The following is a 14,638-nucleotide window of genomic DNA, read 5'->3' as shown; positions in this document are numbered from 1 at the left end:
CCCTGGATGATACCCATGAAGATATATAATGTATTTATATAGTCACTTTCCTGAGTTAGCGATTAATGCATTTAAAAAGGATATAGAAACTATTTATTTCCTCTTTGGACAGGGAGAGGCATAAAGCGATTTAAAAGGTTTTTACGATTCACTTTTGCAGGTTCAAGATAGAGCAAGAAAGGTAATCATTCATCATTCATTTCATCTTTGATTCCGAGCCTCTCGAACTGAGGACATATCCTGCGGTTGTGGGTGAACTTGATATAAAGTTCTGCTCATCAAATTGTGCCTCATGTATAGTGCCAGTTAATTCAATGCATTGGTATGAATTAGTATTGTTGTATTTAATAGCAGGTTTTTTAATCTTGTACAGTTTCATGCTTCACTTCCACCAACATGTGACACAAATGGGTAAAATTCCTGTTCACAATTACCATCAAAAGGGGGAGAGTGAATGAACTGAAAGTGGTCACTGAGGTCTCCTCCCCTCCCACCGTGAGATGAATCACAAGTGTGACATTTAGAAATACTGCCTATTTATTTCTAAGGTTACAGCGGTCTCGGATTACGGCATTCCAACTTCACGGCACTACAATTCATTTTCATTACTATTGTGATGTTCTAGTTTACAGCATTTTACGGGCTATGGCGCACCATTGGGTACTGGACCCCCGCCATAGACTGGGGACTGCCTACTTCCGTGTAAAACAGCAAAATTCCTTTGGGGAAATTTCATGTCTCTTTGGATCAATAAAAAATAAATAAATAAACACAGTTGAGATTCGTGGCTTCACCTTTTCAGATTTTTCTATGGAACGCACATCCATATTATTTGCAAAAAATTCACCTACGTATTTGCAGAATTTTTCAAAAATAAATATTTACCAATTACTGTACTTTCATATTTTTTTGTGATAAAACTATCAAAATACTCTGGTATAAGTGTTTTAAGAGTTTTTTTTTGGTGTCTGAACTATATAAAAAAAATACAAATTTTTAATCAGTTTGTATTTTTCATAGCTAACAAACCTGTCTTAATTGGATAATCTTGCACCAGCTGGAAACAAGTTAAAACAATCAAAGATTGCAAAGCAAGGAGTCTGTGGCATCAGGCAACTCATGTGTATACAAGGTGGAAGCTGGTCACCAACCAGGCTTGAAACCTTGTGACGTGTCAGTCTTTCTTTGGCAGCCTTGGAGAGTGGTTCTCGCTTTTGTGCTCTCCTTTCCAAGCCGGTTTCTTTGTTAGCCCGTGATTTATTTGTGCTTTGCTTTCAGTGTGTGTGTTTTATCATGGATTCCACCAAAACCTCTAGGCCCTGTCAACGCATGTGTCCTGGCATTCCAGGATTTCCATGTTCTAGCCACCATACCACCTTTCCAGAATGTCATTCCTGGCCTGTGTTGCATTGGAAGGCTTTCTACAAGAAAGGGAGCACTGTAGGGTATCTACTTGTCCTTCTTGGGAAGGATTCTCACCTCCCTAAGTGGACAATTCGGCATCCCCTTCTTCCAGACATTTTCCCTCTGCTACTTTTGATGCCCCGTCTCCTTCCCTTCCTTCCATTGATTCTTCTTTGGAAGTTTCGGGAGTTGCACAGGATGATTTTGTGTTGAACATGGGGCCCCTCTCTCGTGGGAGGTAACTCCATCTTCTTCCTTTATTTCAGATATGGAATCGTACAAGATGGTGGCTGTTCAGGCCTCCGTAGGCATACGAGTTCTCCCTCCTTGGATGGCCTATTGTCACATTTCATGTCTACTTGCCATCAGGGTGTCAAGTATTTGTAGATTTTAGCTATTCACAGGGGTTGAGGTACACATCAACTGCAAATCCCAGGGGACAAATGCAGTCAGAAATATAGTTATTTTATGCCTCTTACTATGGTCTAAAACTGTAACAGAGGTAGTGTACTGCTTGTACGCTACAAAGGCATGAGTAATCAAGGGTTCCAAACCAACTCGAGACACATAGTAAACTATATGCAAAGTTTAAACAAATGGAAAGGTTTACTACACGCTAATACTTGATGCATCTTCCAGTGTTCTTAAGCTATGAAGAAGCTTGACCCATCACTTATTCATCACGTCTTCAATATTCACCCAACCCTCCCATGTACTTTCTCAAAAGCTTCAAACCTCATACTGTGCTTTTCATATTCCACCAACATCCCTCAGGAATCATCTGTCTAGCCAGAGGACAGTGAGGGGCGGGCATTTAGACACTGTCATTCTGCCCCACTGTAAGTTGATGATTATTTTATTTGAACAGAGACTAGCTGCTGGTCCTACAAATTCCTAGAAATGGCATGGGACTGGAGGTTTGTGAGGCAATACAGCATACCAAAAATGACAGCATACTTCTGAACACCATCTGCACTTCCATCAACTCAAACAAAAACACTCCAACCTTAGCACTACTTACAATTCCCTCCTACTTTTCCATGCAATTCCACCTCAAGTCTTTTAATGTTATTGAAATGACAAGAAATGAAAATAACTGAAAGAAAGCAGTCTTCACCACAATATCAATTAATATATGCAGTTCCTTCACAGCTTCAATTATTAAAAAAACAATGTTCCTACAAAATCTGCAAGAGGATTTTATACCTATCACTAAATGCCACACTTTCAAGTTGCCGAAGGTTTTGCAATCAGCTTAAAGATGACTTAACACCTACAAATAATTCAGACTAACCCTTCCAGTTACGGCAATGGATGATGTCCTGGTTAAACTATAGTTCCTGAATGCAGGAAAGCATAAAAAACAAACAACCAGAGTTCTCAAGTACAAAAAAGGACCCAAGCACCAAACTTATTTCATCATAAGCAAACCCTTGATATTACAAACTTACAAACACTTAAAAGGTTATTTTAGGAATGCATTAAAACTATAAAAATCAACTTGCCTTTTATTGGCTGCCAAAGAGGTATACTGTACTGACAACAGTCATAATTACAGACCCTAAACACTGACCTTTTTACAAATTCAAGTTTCCATAAAATCAGAACAAAAACGTCTTCTTGCTGTTACCACAAGCTACATAGTTTTATTTGTGAGCTCAAGGTAAACCAGTAACATCAAGTCCTGTAGTATATCCCTAAATGACAATACGTAATAAAATTTCTGTAATTATTAAAAAGTTATTTTCAAAGAAAATTGTACACAAATAAATTTATTCTGCAGTATTACAAAGTTTAAAGGACAATAATTTCCCTACTATTGGTCTCAATATATAGTATCAAATCAACAAGAAAATTAAATCATCAGATTATTTAATGTCTTTAGCCACATTTATGGTACTACTTTCTATTCTATTTGATTTATAATAATGAACCTTCAACTGGCATTCATTTCTAAATCTTCCTGAATTAAATCCATACACAAAAAAAATTTCTATACAATATGTAGAGTGGTAAAAGAAGAATACTAATGTCCCAGACAATATTAAAAACTGGCAACTTATGAATCCTTTTCATATGATCCACACACAAAAGCACTGGAGGTAGCGGTCGACACGAAGGACGAGTCATCACTTAGCGTTACGTCGGGGGGATCGACCCATCGTTCACTTTGGGAAGCCGGAGGGTGGTGACCGTGCTGTTGCTGTGACTGTAGGTAAAGCCCATGCCTCCCCAACATGTGGGCAGTTAAGTGCGCCTTTTGAGTCGCCCTGTAGGGGCACTTGGTACAAAGGAAGGGCTTCTCGCCAGTATGGGTACGGTAGTGTTTCTTGAAGTTGCCCTTGTGATTAAAAGGCTTATGGCAAATGGAACAGATGAAGGCCGATTTGCTGAAGGTGCTGCCGCCTCCTTCTCCCCCACCACACACCATGACAGCACCCTCCGCTATCTTCGCATCCTACAGGGAAGAAAAAAAAAACACCACGTTCTGAAGGACTGGTCTTCCTCATCCAAATAATGGTACTTATACAAACAAGAGTAAATCAAATTTGCTGATTTTCCTTATGAATCTGCATTCCTACAAATAATCTAATCTTACACCTTATACAGTTTAGAATTCAATCATTCTGCAGTCCATCCAGTCTCTTGGGAAGCTAGAAGTGCTGCTGTCAGAGAATGAATGTATGGACGGTCTTTTTTCATAACTTGGTATGTTTTAAATGACTCATAACTGTATAATTTCCAATCATGCTCCTTTACATTTACAACCACAAGCTTCCCCTACTAGTTACATAATTAAATAAGTATGCTCAATTCCTTCCCAGTGCTTGCCTGGGAGACTTTTTCAACTAACTATATATCAAAATAATGGCTTAAAATATATCTCACATCTGCCTATAGTAAGATATACCAAATGCTAAAACTATATTCAAATTAGTAGCTTATTTGCCCCAAATTTACTGTTATTTCACAACAAATTTCCAAAGAGAGTTTTCCTTGTAATGGCATGGCTTTTGTAAGACAACAATAATCTGTGAGCACTCATGCACGGCAAAAGCATTTCTTTACCTGTGTAAGTCTTAACTGGCTGAAGATGTAACCTTCAACTGGAGAAACCTCTATTCTAATGGATGGAACAGCAGTCAACATTACACCAAGTTGGTGATTGGCAACTTGATTACAATCCTAATGATTGCTACAGCATCCACACCTTGTGTAATCGTAACAGTTGTCGTCATCACTTATCCAAATGGTATCTGGGCTAAATCGGTACTACTGGAGTAACAGCTAGCCAAGAATAAGTTCTTGATACTACATTAGCCTTCAGGAAAACTTCGATCCATGAAATACCAACATGAAACAGGCCACGACTCTATACTAAGCAACCTCACACCAGAGTACTACCCCAAAGACATCCAAACCAGTTGACATCAAATAATGAGGTGAAGGGAAGTGAAATTAAGGTGGACTAAGGTCCGAGTCCAGCATTCACTACTTCCCCGAACAACACTACATTTGAATGCAACAGTACCAGTCTCTTAACTAAAATGGTATTCTTGAAGACCTGTTAAGGACACTCTATGGAACATAGATCTGCCTCATCCAGTGTATTTCATTCAATTTGAATAAAATATCTTTTTTGAGTTTTGTCCTCTTTATATCAATTGATTTAGGTTTCAAAAATAATTTCAAAAATCACCTAAATATAAATCAGTCAGTAATGCAAAGCACCAAGTCTCTAACTAATTCTCTGGCAGTGTGAAGAACAAATGACACACACTGCACTTCCTTTCTGCTACTGAAGTTTCGGTAACAAAGTTCCAAGCAAACTGTTGATACTGTAAAGGCGATTTTGGTGCAATGCATAGAAAATTTATAAATGGCTTGAATTTTATATAATGTATCTGTGAAATATCAAGATTTGAGTGAAATCAAAGTTTATTCACTGGCAAATCAGTTGCTTTTCAGATCTAAAGTTCAAGGTGGGGCTAACTAAAATCTGGAAATTACTCTATCAAAGTTCAAAATTATTCTAAAGCTCCTTCCACACAAGGGGCACATGCACGGTGGGCTGACACTGTTTCCAATTTTGCGAGTGGATGGCGATCACAAGTGTGGTCCATGTCATAGGTTCGCCTGCCTGTGACTACTGCCTCCCTTGGACTGTTGGATCTGTTAACACTGTTGAATAGCGAATTAAAGGCAAATCAGAGTGCCCGTCGTGTCTTTGTCCCTTGTTTGGAAGGGGCTTTATTGACAATGATTGTAACTTTGTGGATGAATTAGTAACCCTAATGCCATTAGTAACCGAGATCCAGCAGTCAGATTCACAGTTGCACTGATTAAGGTGGCTATGGCAAAAGGAAAACAAACCGTGGTTGACAATGACTTTATATCTTTGTTAACATGAAAACACGTTAAAAGTCTGGTCTGGTTACAGTGCCTCAGCCAACTCAGACAAAGCATGCCAAAGTTGCAGGTCCAGCAAGCAAAGCAAGTGGTCACATTTGGGCCATTCATTGTTCATCCCAATCTAGGTATGTACATATGAAACAGCAGTTGTCAAAGTACTGTAGACCCAATGTTGATAAAATTACCTGAGAACAATCAATAACCAAGATGAACTCTTACAAGAAAATCCTTTGCAAAAAGATTTATATATATATATATATATATATATAGGATATATATATATATATATAGATATATATAAATATATATATATTATATCATAGAAAAATACCGCGAATATGCAACTTTCCTATGAATAATGGGAGATATTCTTCTTTTTGAATATACTATCAGCAATAAGGATGTAAGCATATATGTGTATAAAGACAGAACAAATAAATAAATAAATAAATAATATGATTGAAAAGTAGGTGCAAAGCATGTGTAATCTACACAACAATGATGAAAAGCAAGACCACCTAAGGTCATTATATAAAGCAGGTTGTAACGACGCTCATGACATTCACACTTTTCCTTACAATAGATCTCAAATATCATCACCAGGAAACTGAGTCTTACAAGTTTATTAATGAGAAGTCAGTCAAAGTCATCTCAAGGACTCGTTCTTCAGCAAGTGAAAACTTTGGAAGCTGAATAAACAATAAGAGCAAGCATTAGTACTGACTTTGGTCGGCATACACCATACACAACTGGAAGTGCACATACATGCCATAATTCTGTTAACAAAAAGTGAAGAACGTGGGCCTGGCCAAAACACAGTGGCCCAAAAGTTCTCCCCAGTCAAAATAGTTAAAACTATTTTGAATTTTATGGCAAAATGATCCAAGATGCAAAAAGGAAAGCTTGTTTAGGATATTCATCTATGTATTTTGATATTTATAATGGACTGGCGAAGAAATCCACAGTTGTGCAAATATATACATATCAGAAATATATATACAACTGAGAGCTTTGGAGAACCTGCTCGATTCTCCGAGTCCCTGGTTGTCAGCGGACTAGGCTAATGGCGATCAGGTTCTGTGGGACTTGCCTTAGTGCCTTAACACAGTGAGTTTCAGCCGAAAATAGTTATGGCGCCATAACATACCTAACAGAGGCATCATCATTAACTGGTTATTGGCTTCATTAACCGAAACCTGGTGCCATAAATGACCAGGTATCGGTTAATGGCGTTTCTTGCTTATCAGCACCCCACTGATAACCAGACCACCTATATATATTTACATTTACACAACCGTGTAAATGTAAATATATCCACCACAAAAATGGTGGATTTCTTCACCATTTTTGTGAATCATGGTATTATGACAGTTTTCTGCATTTAATAGAGTATAGTATGATTTCTGCTATTTATTATTAGCATAACAATGGCATGCTGCCATTATACTTTGGAAATGGTTCCTTTGTCCAAAGTTCAATGTAAAATTTGATCATGACTTGTCAACTAACCATTTGTACAGGCATGGATTATGGTACAGATTTATACAATTCTTTACAAAAAAATACATACAGCATTTCAATGTTTACATATCAAATGGCAATTCTCTCTTTAGTGTTCTCATTACTGTTATTTATTTCAACTGGCCCAATAGTTGGTTTAAAAAAAAAATCTGACTCCTACGGATGACCAAAACAATAGCAACATGCTCTTCTTGCAATTAGTATTAAAATTAGATCCTATACTTTGCTTAATATATGTCCAAACCTAAACATTCTCTTTGGACTGAATTTAGAATACTAGAAATACATTTATCTGCTCATCGGCATTCTCCGCTTACAGACTGGGTCATGAAGGCTATTCAACAAAATCAATGTGTTAAATAAGTGTGACCAACTAAGAGATAAGGTTAACTTACCACAATATGCAACTTTTAATACTATGAAGAATGCCCAATTCAACAACATTCTGACCCATTCTAATTTCTTAAGGAGATTCTTAAGGTTTGCCATTTATTAGAGATGGGGTTTTAGATGTTAAAAAGCCACTATTGGGAGTGTATTTTTTTTAACAGGTCAGAATACTTTATCAGCACCATTTCTCTCAGTGCCAAAAATAGTAAGGATCCATATTTCAACATTTACACCAAAGTCATTTAATGTGTTAAAATATTTCTTCATTTGGCATGGAAATATTTGACAACATTTTTTAGTTTTCTACAGCACTCCTAAAAAAGTGGAAAATTAAAACATTTGTGCAGTAGAATATCTTTATTAGTCTTAACGTATATATTGCAAAAAAAGAAAAATTCTGCTGGGAAAACAGTTGTAGTATTGTTAGAACAGAATTTGTTTTGTAATGAAATAACAGCTTAAAAAAAAAAAAAAAAAAAATCCTTTTATTACTGCCAACTCCTACTAATGCTTCAGATATTGCTTCACCCCTAAGTTATAATCTCCTTTTGAGGACTGCAAATTTAATGAACCAAAGGGCCTTCCACCAGAGGATGGAACCCTAGCAGCGATAGCAGTCGCAGCACCAGAACCGACTGCCTCGTTTGGATGCCTCAGACGAACGTGAGCATCCAGGTTGTACTTAAGGGCGGCCCTGTATTCGCAATGGGGGCACTGGAAGGGCCGAACGGCTGCATGGGAAAGCATGTGCCGCTGCAGGTCATAAGTCCTTCGAAATCCCATCTTTCCACAGACACTGCACACGCGTAATGCGGCTGTCATGGCTGCAGGTGTTCCGCCCCCATCGCTGCCCTACAACAAAAGAAAAGGGCTCCTTCAGTTTAGGCTTTGGTCTCCCACTTCCATACGTTTTTAAGGACAGCAAAGCAACAAGCAGCAGTGGTTGTATCACAGGCAGTACGAAATACTTATCAGTTATTTTTGACTTCTAGTGTTGCATAGATCATGACTTTTACAATTATTATTATTAATTGTTATTGTTTTTGTTGTTATAAATACTTAAAAACACCATCATGTTACATCTCACACCAAGAATATACGTAGCTCAATCTGCCTTCTTCAGCAATTAAAAATTTCCCAAATATTGTGCATTCAATCTCCTTGGAGTAGACAGCTGAGGCAGACTGTAGAATACAGAAATAAACCAATACATAAAAGTACACTTAGAGTGTGATGGGTTAGTGTTGGTAGACAAAAATGAAGGGAATGAGAAAGTTTACTGTGCTGATGGATGTCAAAACACTAAAGCCGAAACTGACCTAATGAGAATAAAAAAAAATGAGAGAGAGAGAGAGAGAGAGAGAGAGAGAGAGAGAGAGAGAGAGTGAGTTTCAGGTGTAGCAACTGCAGCTATATCAGGCTAAATAATGAGCTAGCATTTGATTCCAATCCCAACATGAAACTAACAAAAATAACTAGACAAAAATCTTATCTGCTTTCTGCAATAGCATTCCAACTAATGAATCAATGAGATATGATTCACTTAACACTTACCATGTCAATCCTGAGAAATACAGAATTGGTTCTTTTTTTTTTTATTTTCACTTCACTGGCTGACTTACTAGAAACTAGTAACCTTCTTCAATGCAGCTTAGTATGTTTGATAGGACTAAGGATATTCCTGCACTCATTTTAAATAGTACCGTATCTAACTGATGGAGTCAGTTTTAAAACGACTAACACAAAATCTTCTGACAAAGATATAAACTTTTGTGTGTATGCTCCAAGAAAAATATAGCTTATTTTGTGTGGAACTTAGATTCTGAATTAATAAGGTAAGAGTTTCCATTATGTTTATGTGTAGCAGACTTTGTCAATAAATATATTCTCCTCCAAGTGACTTTCAAATATATATTTATCGTGATCCATTAAGCAGTAAACCAGACCCATAGATAACAGACGGAAACAATTCATGTACAAAATCGTATTTCTCACCAAGATTGTTATTGTTTCAGCAGGAAAAGCACAATGCAGTGTCTGTTGACTTTTCAAGATTCCAAAGACACTGTGAAGCTTTCACCGTTTGATGTCACTTGATTAGACACCAAATTGACCATAAATACTTGTATGCCGGGTAACAATGGAATGATATCTGGAGTGTTTAAGATGGTTTAATTATATCGCCCAAGTAAGTAGTTAGTTGAAATGCAACGAGAATGATCATCAAACCAATGCAACCCAGAAAATAAATGCTTACTATTTTTCCTTGTTTTTATTTGCAATAGCTGGCATGCATAGTAATATACTATACATATGTACCTCAAAAGGAAATCTACTACACTTCATGGAGCAAAAAAGACTTTGTAAATATTGCTTAAAAAATATTTACAAAATGTCTCTTACCTAACTTCAATGCAGGATTCTGAAGAACTTACTTTATTGATTTTAATTTTTGAAAATACATACGTATTGCATAAAAACACGTTTAAAAGCAATAAAGGATTTAAAATATTCAAATTCAAAACTCGCCTCACACCAGCCCTTAAGTGTACCTTACATGGAGAACTTTAAAGTAACACTGCGAGTCCTTCATTCTCAGTCTGCAATGACCCACTTTCCATCTGGCTATCTGAATAACTCTCCCCGTTCGAAGCGTGTGCATACTCTCTTTTGACCAGTTCTTCTAAAGAGCCACGCAAAGCTTCAGAAAAATGTAATAATTAGATAAGAATAGCCATAACCCAACAGATCACTCGGTGGCATTTTTCTTAAGAATCTAAAGGAAGCAGGCAGTACAGGTAGTATTGCATTTCTAACCAAGAAGAAGAATAAGTTTACCTATTAATGCATTCGGCATCCACTTTTCAGAACACAAGATTAGATATATATATATATATATATATATATATTATATATATATATATATATATATATATATATATATATATATATATATATATATATATATATATATATATATATAGACTGGTAAAAGTGTTCTGTAACAACAGAATTCCATCTAATAAAAGGAGCCCATAAAAACACCACATTGTAGAGAGAAAAGTACTATATTTCAGAGACTGCTGTCTCTCTCTTCAGGTATATGAATGAGAAAAGTTTACAGAAAAGGTGTAGGTGGTATTTATACCAAGAGATTCGTCCACAAGTAAGCCAATTTAGGTCACCCCCGCTGATAATCTTCCTTTAATCTTCTTAAGCGTTGGTTGAATGAACACTGCGTCGACGATGTCCGATGTCCAATTCCCTTTTGAGATGTTCATTACCTGCTTCTCTTTTATTAAGGCCGATTCCATCATTTGACTCTTGTACCGGCAGTTGCTGCTATAAATTACACGTGACATATTCCAGTTTATTCTATGGTTATGTTCATTTATATGGTTGAAAATAGCCGAGTTCTGTTGTCCATACCTAACTGACCGTTTGTGTTGTATTAATCTCTGGGGAAGTGATTTACCTGTAAATCCGATGTAAGATTGGTCACAGTCCTGGCATGGGATCTCATATACCCCAGAGTCTTTGGGCGATGTCTTTTGTTGGACGTTAATCAGGGATTTGGCTAAGGTATTTGGGTAGGTAAATGCAAAAGGGTTGGATTTCCCAAGGGTGTGAGTTACTCTCTTAATCGTCTCCAGGTGGGGAATTTTTATTTTATTGTTGGGTGTGTCTCTGGTCTTGTCTTTAGGGGGTCGGTAGAAAATTACGTTTGCTTTTTGAATTGCTTTCTCAATTATATGGTCAGGATACTTTAAAGATGAAAGTTGCTTGCGAATTAGTTCAAATTCTTTTTCCAGGAAACTCTGGGGAACAAATTCGTAAGGCTCTTAGAATGAGTTGCTAGCTAGACCTATCTTGATAGTATTGTCATGATAGCTAAAGTAGTGAATATATGAAAGTGAGAACGTTGGTTTTCTGTTTATGGTAAATTTGTATTCTGTCGTGTCTCTGATTATTAAAACATCAAGAAAAGGAATTTTGTTGTCTGTTTCCCATTCAACTTTAAATTTGATGCTGGGCACTAATGCATTTAATTTTGAGAGGAAACTCATTCATAAGAGCCTTACGAATTTGTTCCCCAGATTTCCTGGAAAAAGAATTTGAACTAATTCGCAAGCAACTTTCATCTTTAAAGTATCCTGACCATATAATTGAGAAAGCAATTCAAAAAGCAAACGTAATTTCTACCGACCCCCTAAAGACAAGACCAGAGACACACCCAACAATAAAATAAAAATTCCCCACCTGGAGACGATTAAGAGAGTAACTCACACCCTTGGGAAATCCAACCCTTTTGCATTTACCTACCCAAATACCTTAGCCAAATCCTGATTAACGTCCAACAAAAGACATCGCCCAAAGACTCTGGGGTATATGAGATCCCATGCCAGGACTGTGACCAATCTTACATCGGATTTACAGGTAATCACTTCCCCACCCAGAGCATTAATACACACAAACGGTCAGTTAGGTATGGACAACAGAACTCGGCTATTTTCAACCATATAAATGAACATAACCATAGAATAAACTGGAATATGTCACGTGGTAATTTATAGCAGCAAACTGCCGGTACAAGAGTCAAATGATGGAATCGGCTTATAAAAGAGAAGCAGGGTAAGAAACATCTCAAAAGGGAATTGGACATCGGACATCGTCGACGCAGTGTTCATTCAACCAACGCTTAAGAAGATTAAAGGAAGATTATCAGCGGGGGTGACCTAAATTGGCTTACTTGTGGACGAATCTCTTGGTATAAATACCACCTTTTTCTGTAAACTTTCTCATCATATACCTGAAGAGAGAGACAGCAGTCTCTGAAATATAGTACTTTTCTCTCACTTGTGTGTTTTTTTATGGGCTCCTTTTATTAGAGAGATATATATATATATATATATATATATATATATATATATATATATATATATATATATATATATATATATATATATACTGTAGTATATATATATATATATATATATATATATATATATATATATATATATATATATATATATATATATATGAAACAACTACATCAAACCAATTGAATAAAAGACCTACATCCAGCCAGTGATGTGACATAGTTGGTCACAACCACATCCATATTGCCTTGCTCAAATTTACTTTAAATTTTACCTATCTCATTACTTTCGATGGAAAGTATTTACTGATTAACTCTTTACATCAGAATGAAGTTTTCTTAAAACTAATACATGTAATACTGTCCAAGAAAAAATGTTATTGTACTTTCAATCACACCTTTTAAGCATAAAATGCAACCTAAGATAATCCCTTTAGTTGTAAATGCTTTACTAGATTTTACAAGCATGACCAACAGTAGCCACTTAAATTAAAGCAAACAATGGTGGTTAGGCATAAGAAAACTAAAATGACTATGACATAAATTCTTTTCAAAATGATTATCTAGCACTCCCCAAGACTGACTCCTTGTAGCCAGCATGCAGCTCCTTCAAGATCTGGGTCTCGTATCATCTTTGCAAGTTTTCATCCACGAGAAAAAAAATGCTGGCTAACTGTGGATTACTCTATCTTGTACTCTAATATTTGAGAAGGATGTAATTAAAAAATAATTCTGTAGTTTTCATTTTATTCCTGTTTTAACAAATATCTCTGAGTAGATTGAAGACAATTCCATATACTTCAAGTTAAATGTACATATCTATTTGAAATCTCATTAACTTAGATGGTAAAAGAATAACTTTATCAAAACGACTGAAACCTGACACGTGCTCCTTGCTTACAATAACTCAAAGGTTCTAAAGATGTTCCTTATTCATGTACAGTATCTGGTACTCCAAAATAGTGTTTAAATTTGACATGCCTCTTGAGATTAGACCTTCGAGTAGAACGATATGGACAATAGGAACAAGCAAATGGTTTCTCGCCTGTATGAATTCGCTCATGACTCCTTAAGGTAGATGCATCCCAAGCCTTATATCCACACCACCCGCAACAATGATATGGCTCCGACAACGCCAATCTGCTGCCGCTCGGGGTCTCATCTACATTAACCTATGGGACACAGAGGAGAAAACTGTCTGATGAAAAATACTTCCACTTAACAAAAATGAACACAGTCATAATTATCAGCCATCACTTCCACAAACACTCATCAAATGACAATATAGGGGGTATGATATCAGCACCGGTCATTTCTCTTATGTTTTCCAATGTACGTAATCCAAAGATCACAACAAACTTTCCTCTCGTGCAAAATAAAAGGTAACACATGGGAAGGGCCGCCAACTCTGAGTTAGTTTGTCATATGCCTCCTCATAATATGATGCTTGAGATTTCCTTTGAGAGCAGAGCGGTGAGGACAGTAAGGGCAGGCAAAAGGCTTTTCTCCAGTGTGTACACGGATGTGTCGCTTTAGGTCCAACTTGTCCCTGGCTTGGAAGCCACAGTAACTGCAACAGTGTGGCCCTTCGTTAGGTTTGGCTCTCCATCTCTGTACCTATGAAAATGAGAATGACATTCATTCAGAGAGAGCAATCTTCAAATCGCCAACACCAACATTCACATGGAGATCTCCTCAAAAGAAAATGATGTCAAGGCACCTCAGTTGCAGTTACATTCACCCAACGTAAAGTCTTCCAAAGATTCTCTTAGTTTTGAGTACTGTACCATAAACTCTTAGGTTAGCATTAGGTTCTTTTACCTAATCAAGAGAGATGCCATGTTTCATCCTAACGTGCATTTGCAGATTAGATTTTCTGGCTGAATGATGGGGGCAAATTGGACAACCAAAAGGTTTCTCTCCAGTGTGGACAAGAATATGACGGCGCATGTCCTTGCTGCTGTGGGTACTGTACCTGCAAGACTGGCATTGGTGGATCGCCCGTCTCTTCCCTACCCATGGACTCACCTA

General features: G+C 36.9%; 1 protein-coding gene across 26 annotated transcripts in view; it reads right to left on the bottom strand.

The window, feature by feature from the left end:
* The window catches only part of LOC135205827 (zinc finger protein 316-like), a 216,098-nt gene that overhangs the window by 148,259 nt on the left and 53,201 nt on the right, over positions 1-14,638 (bottom strand). The window contains exons 6-7 of one of the 26 annotated variants that reach the window (XM_064237065.1): positions 14,429-14,635; positions 14,086-14,224 (exon numbers count right to left, since the gene is read on the bottom strand). The exons of 19 other annotated variants lie outside the window; for them this stretch is intronic. In XM_064237065.1, the coding sequence (XP_064093135.1) occupies positions 14,429-14,635 (207 nt within the window). In that variant the 3' untranslated portion in view covers positions 14,086-14,224. 6 more of the 26 variants (XM_064237035.1, XM_064237041.1, XM_064237056.1 and 3 more) reach the window with 6 other exon arrangements.

This window comes from Macrobrachium nipponense, chromosome 24, assembly GCF_015104395.2.
Source record: "Macrobrachium nipponense isolate FS-2020 chromosome 24, ASM1510439v2, whole genome shotgun sequence".
NCBI classification, from domain to species: domain Eukaryota; kingdom Metazoa; phylum Arthropoda; class Malacostraca; order Decapoda; family Palaemonidae; genus Macrobrachium; species Macrobrachium nipponense.
This window is presented reverse-complemented; position numbering and strand designations above follow the sequence as displayed.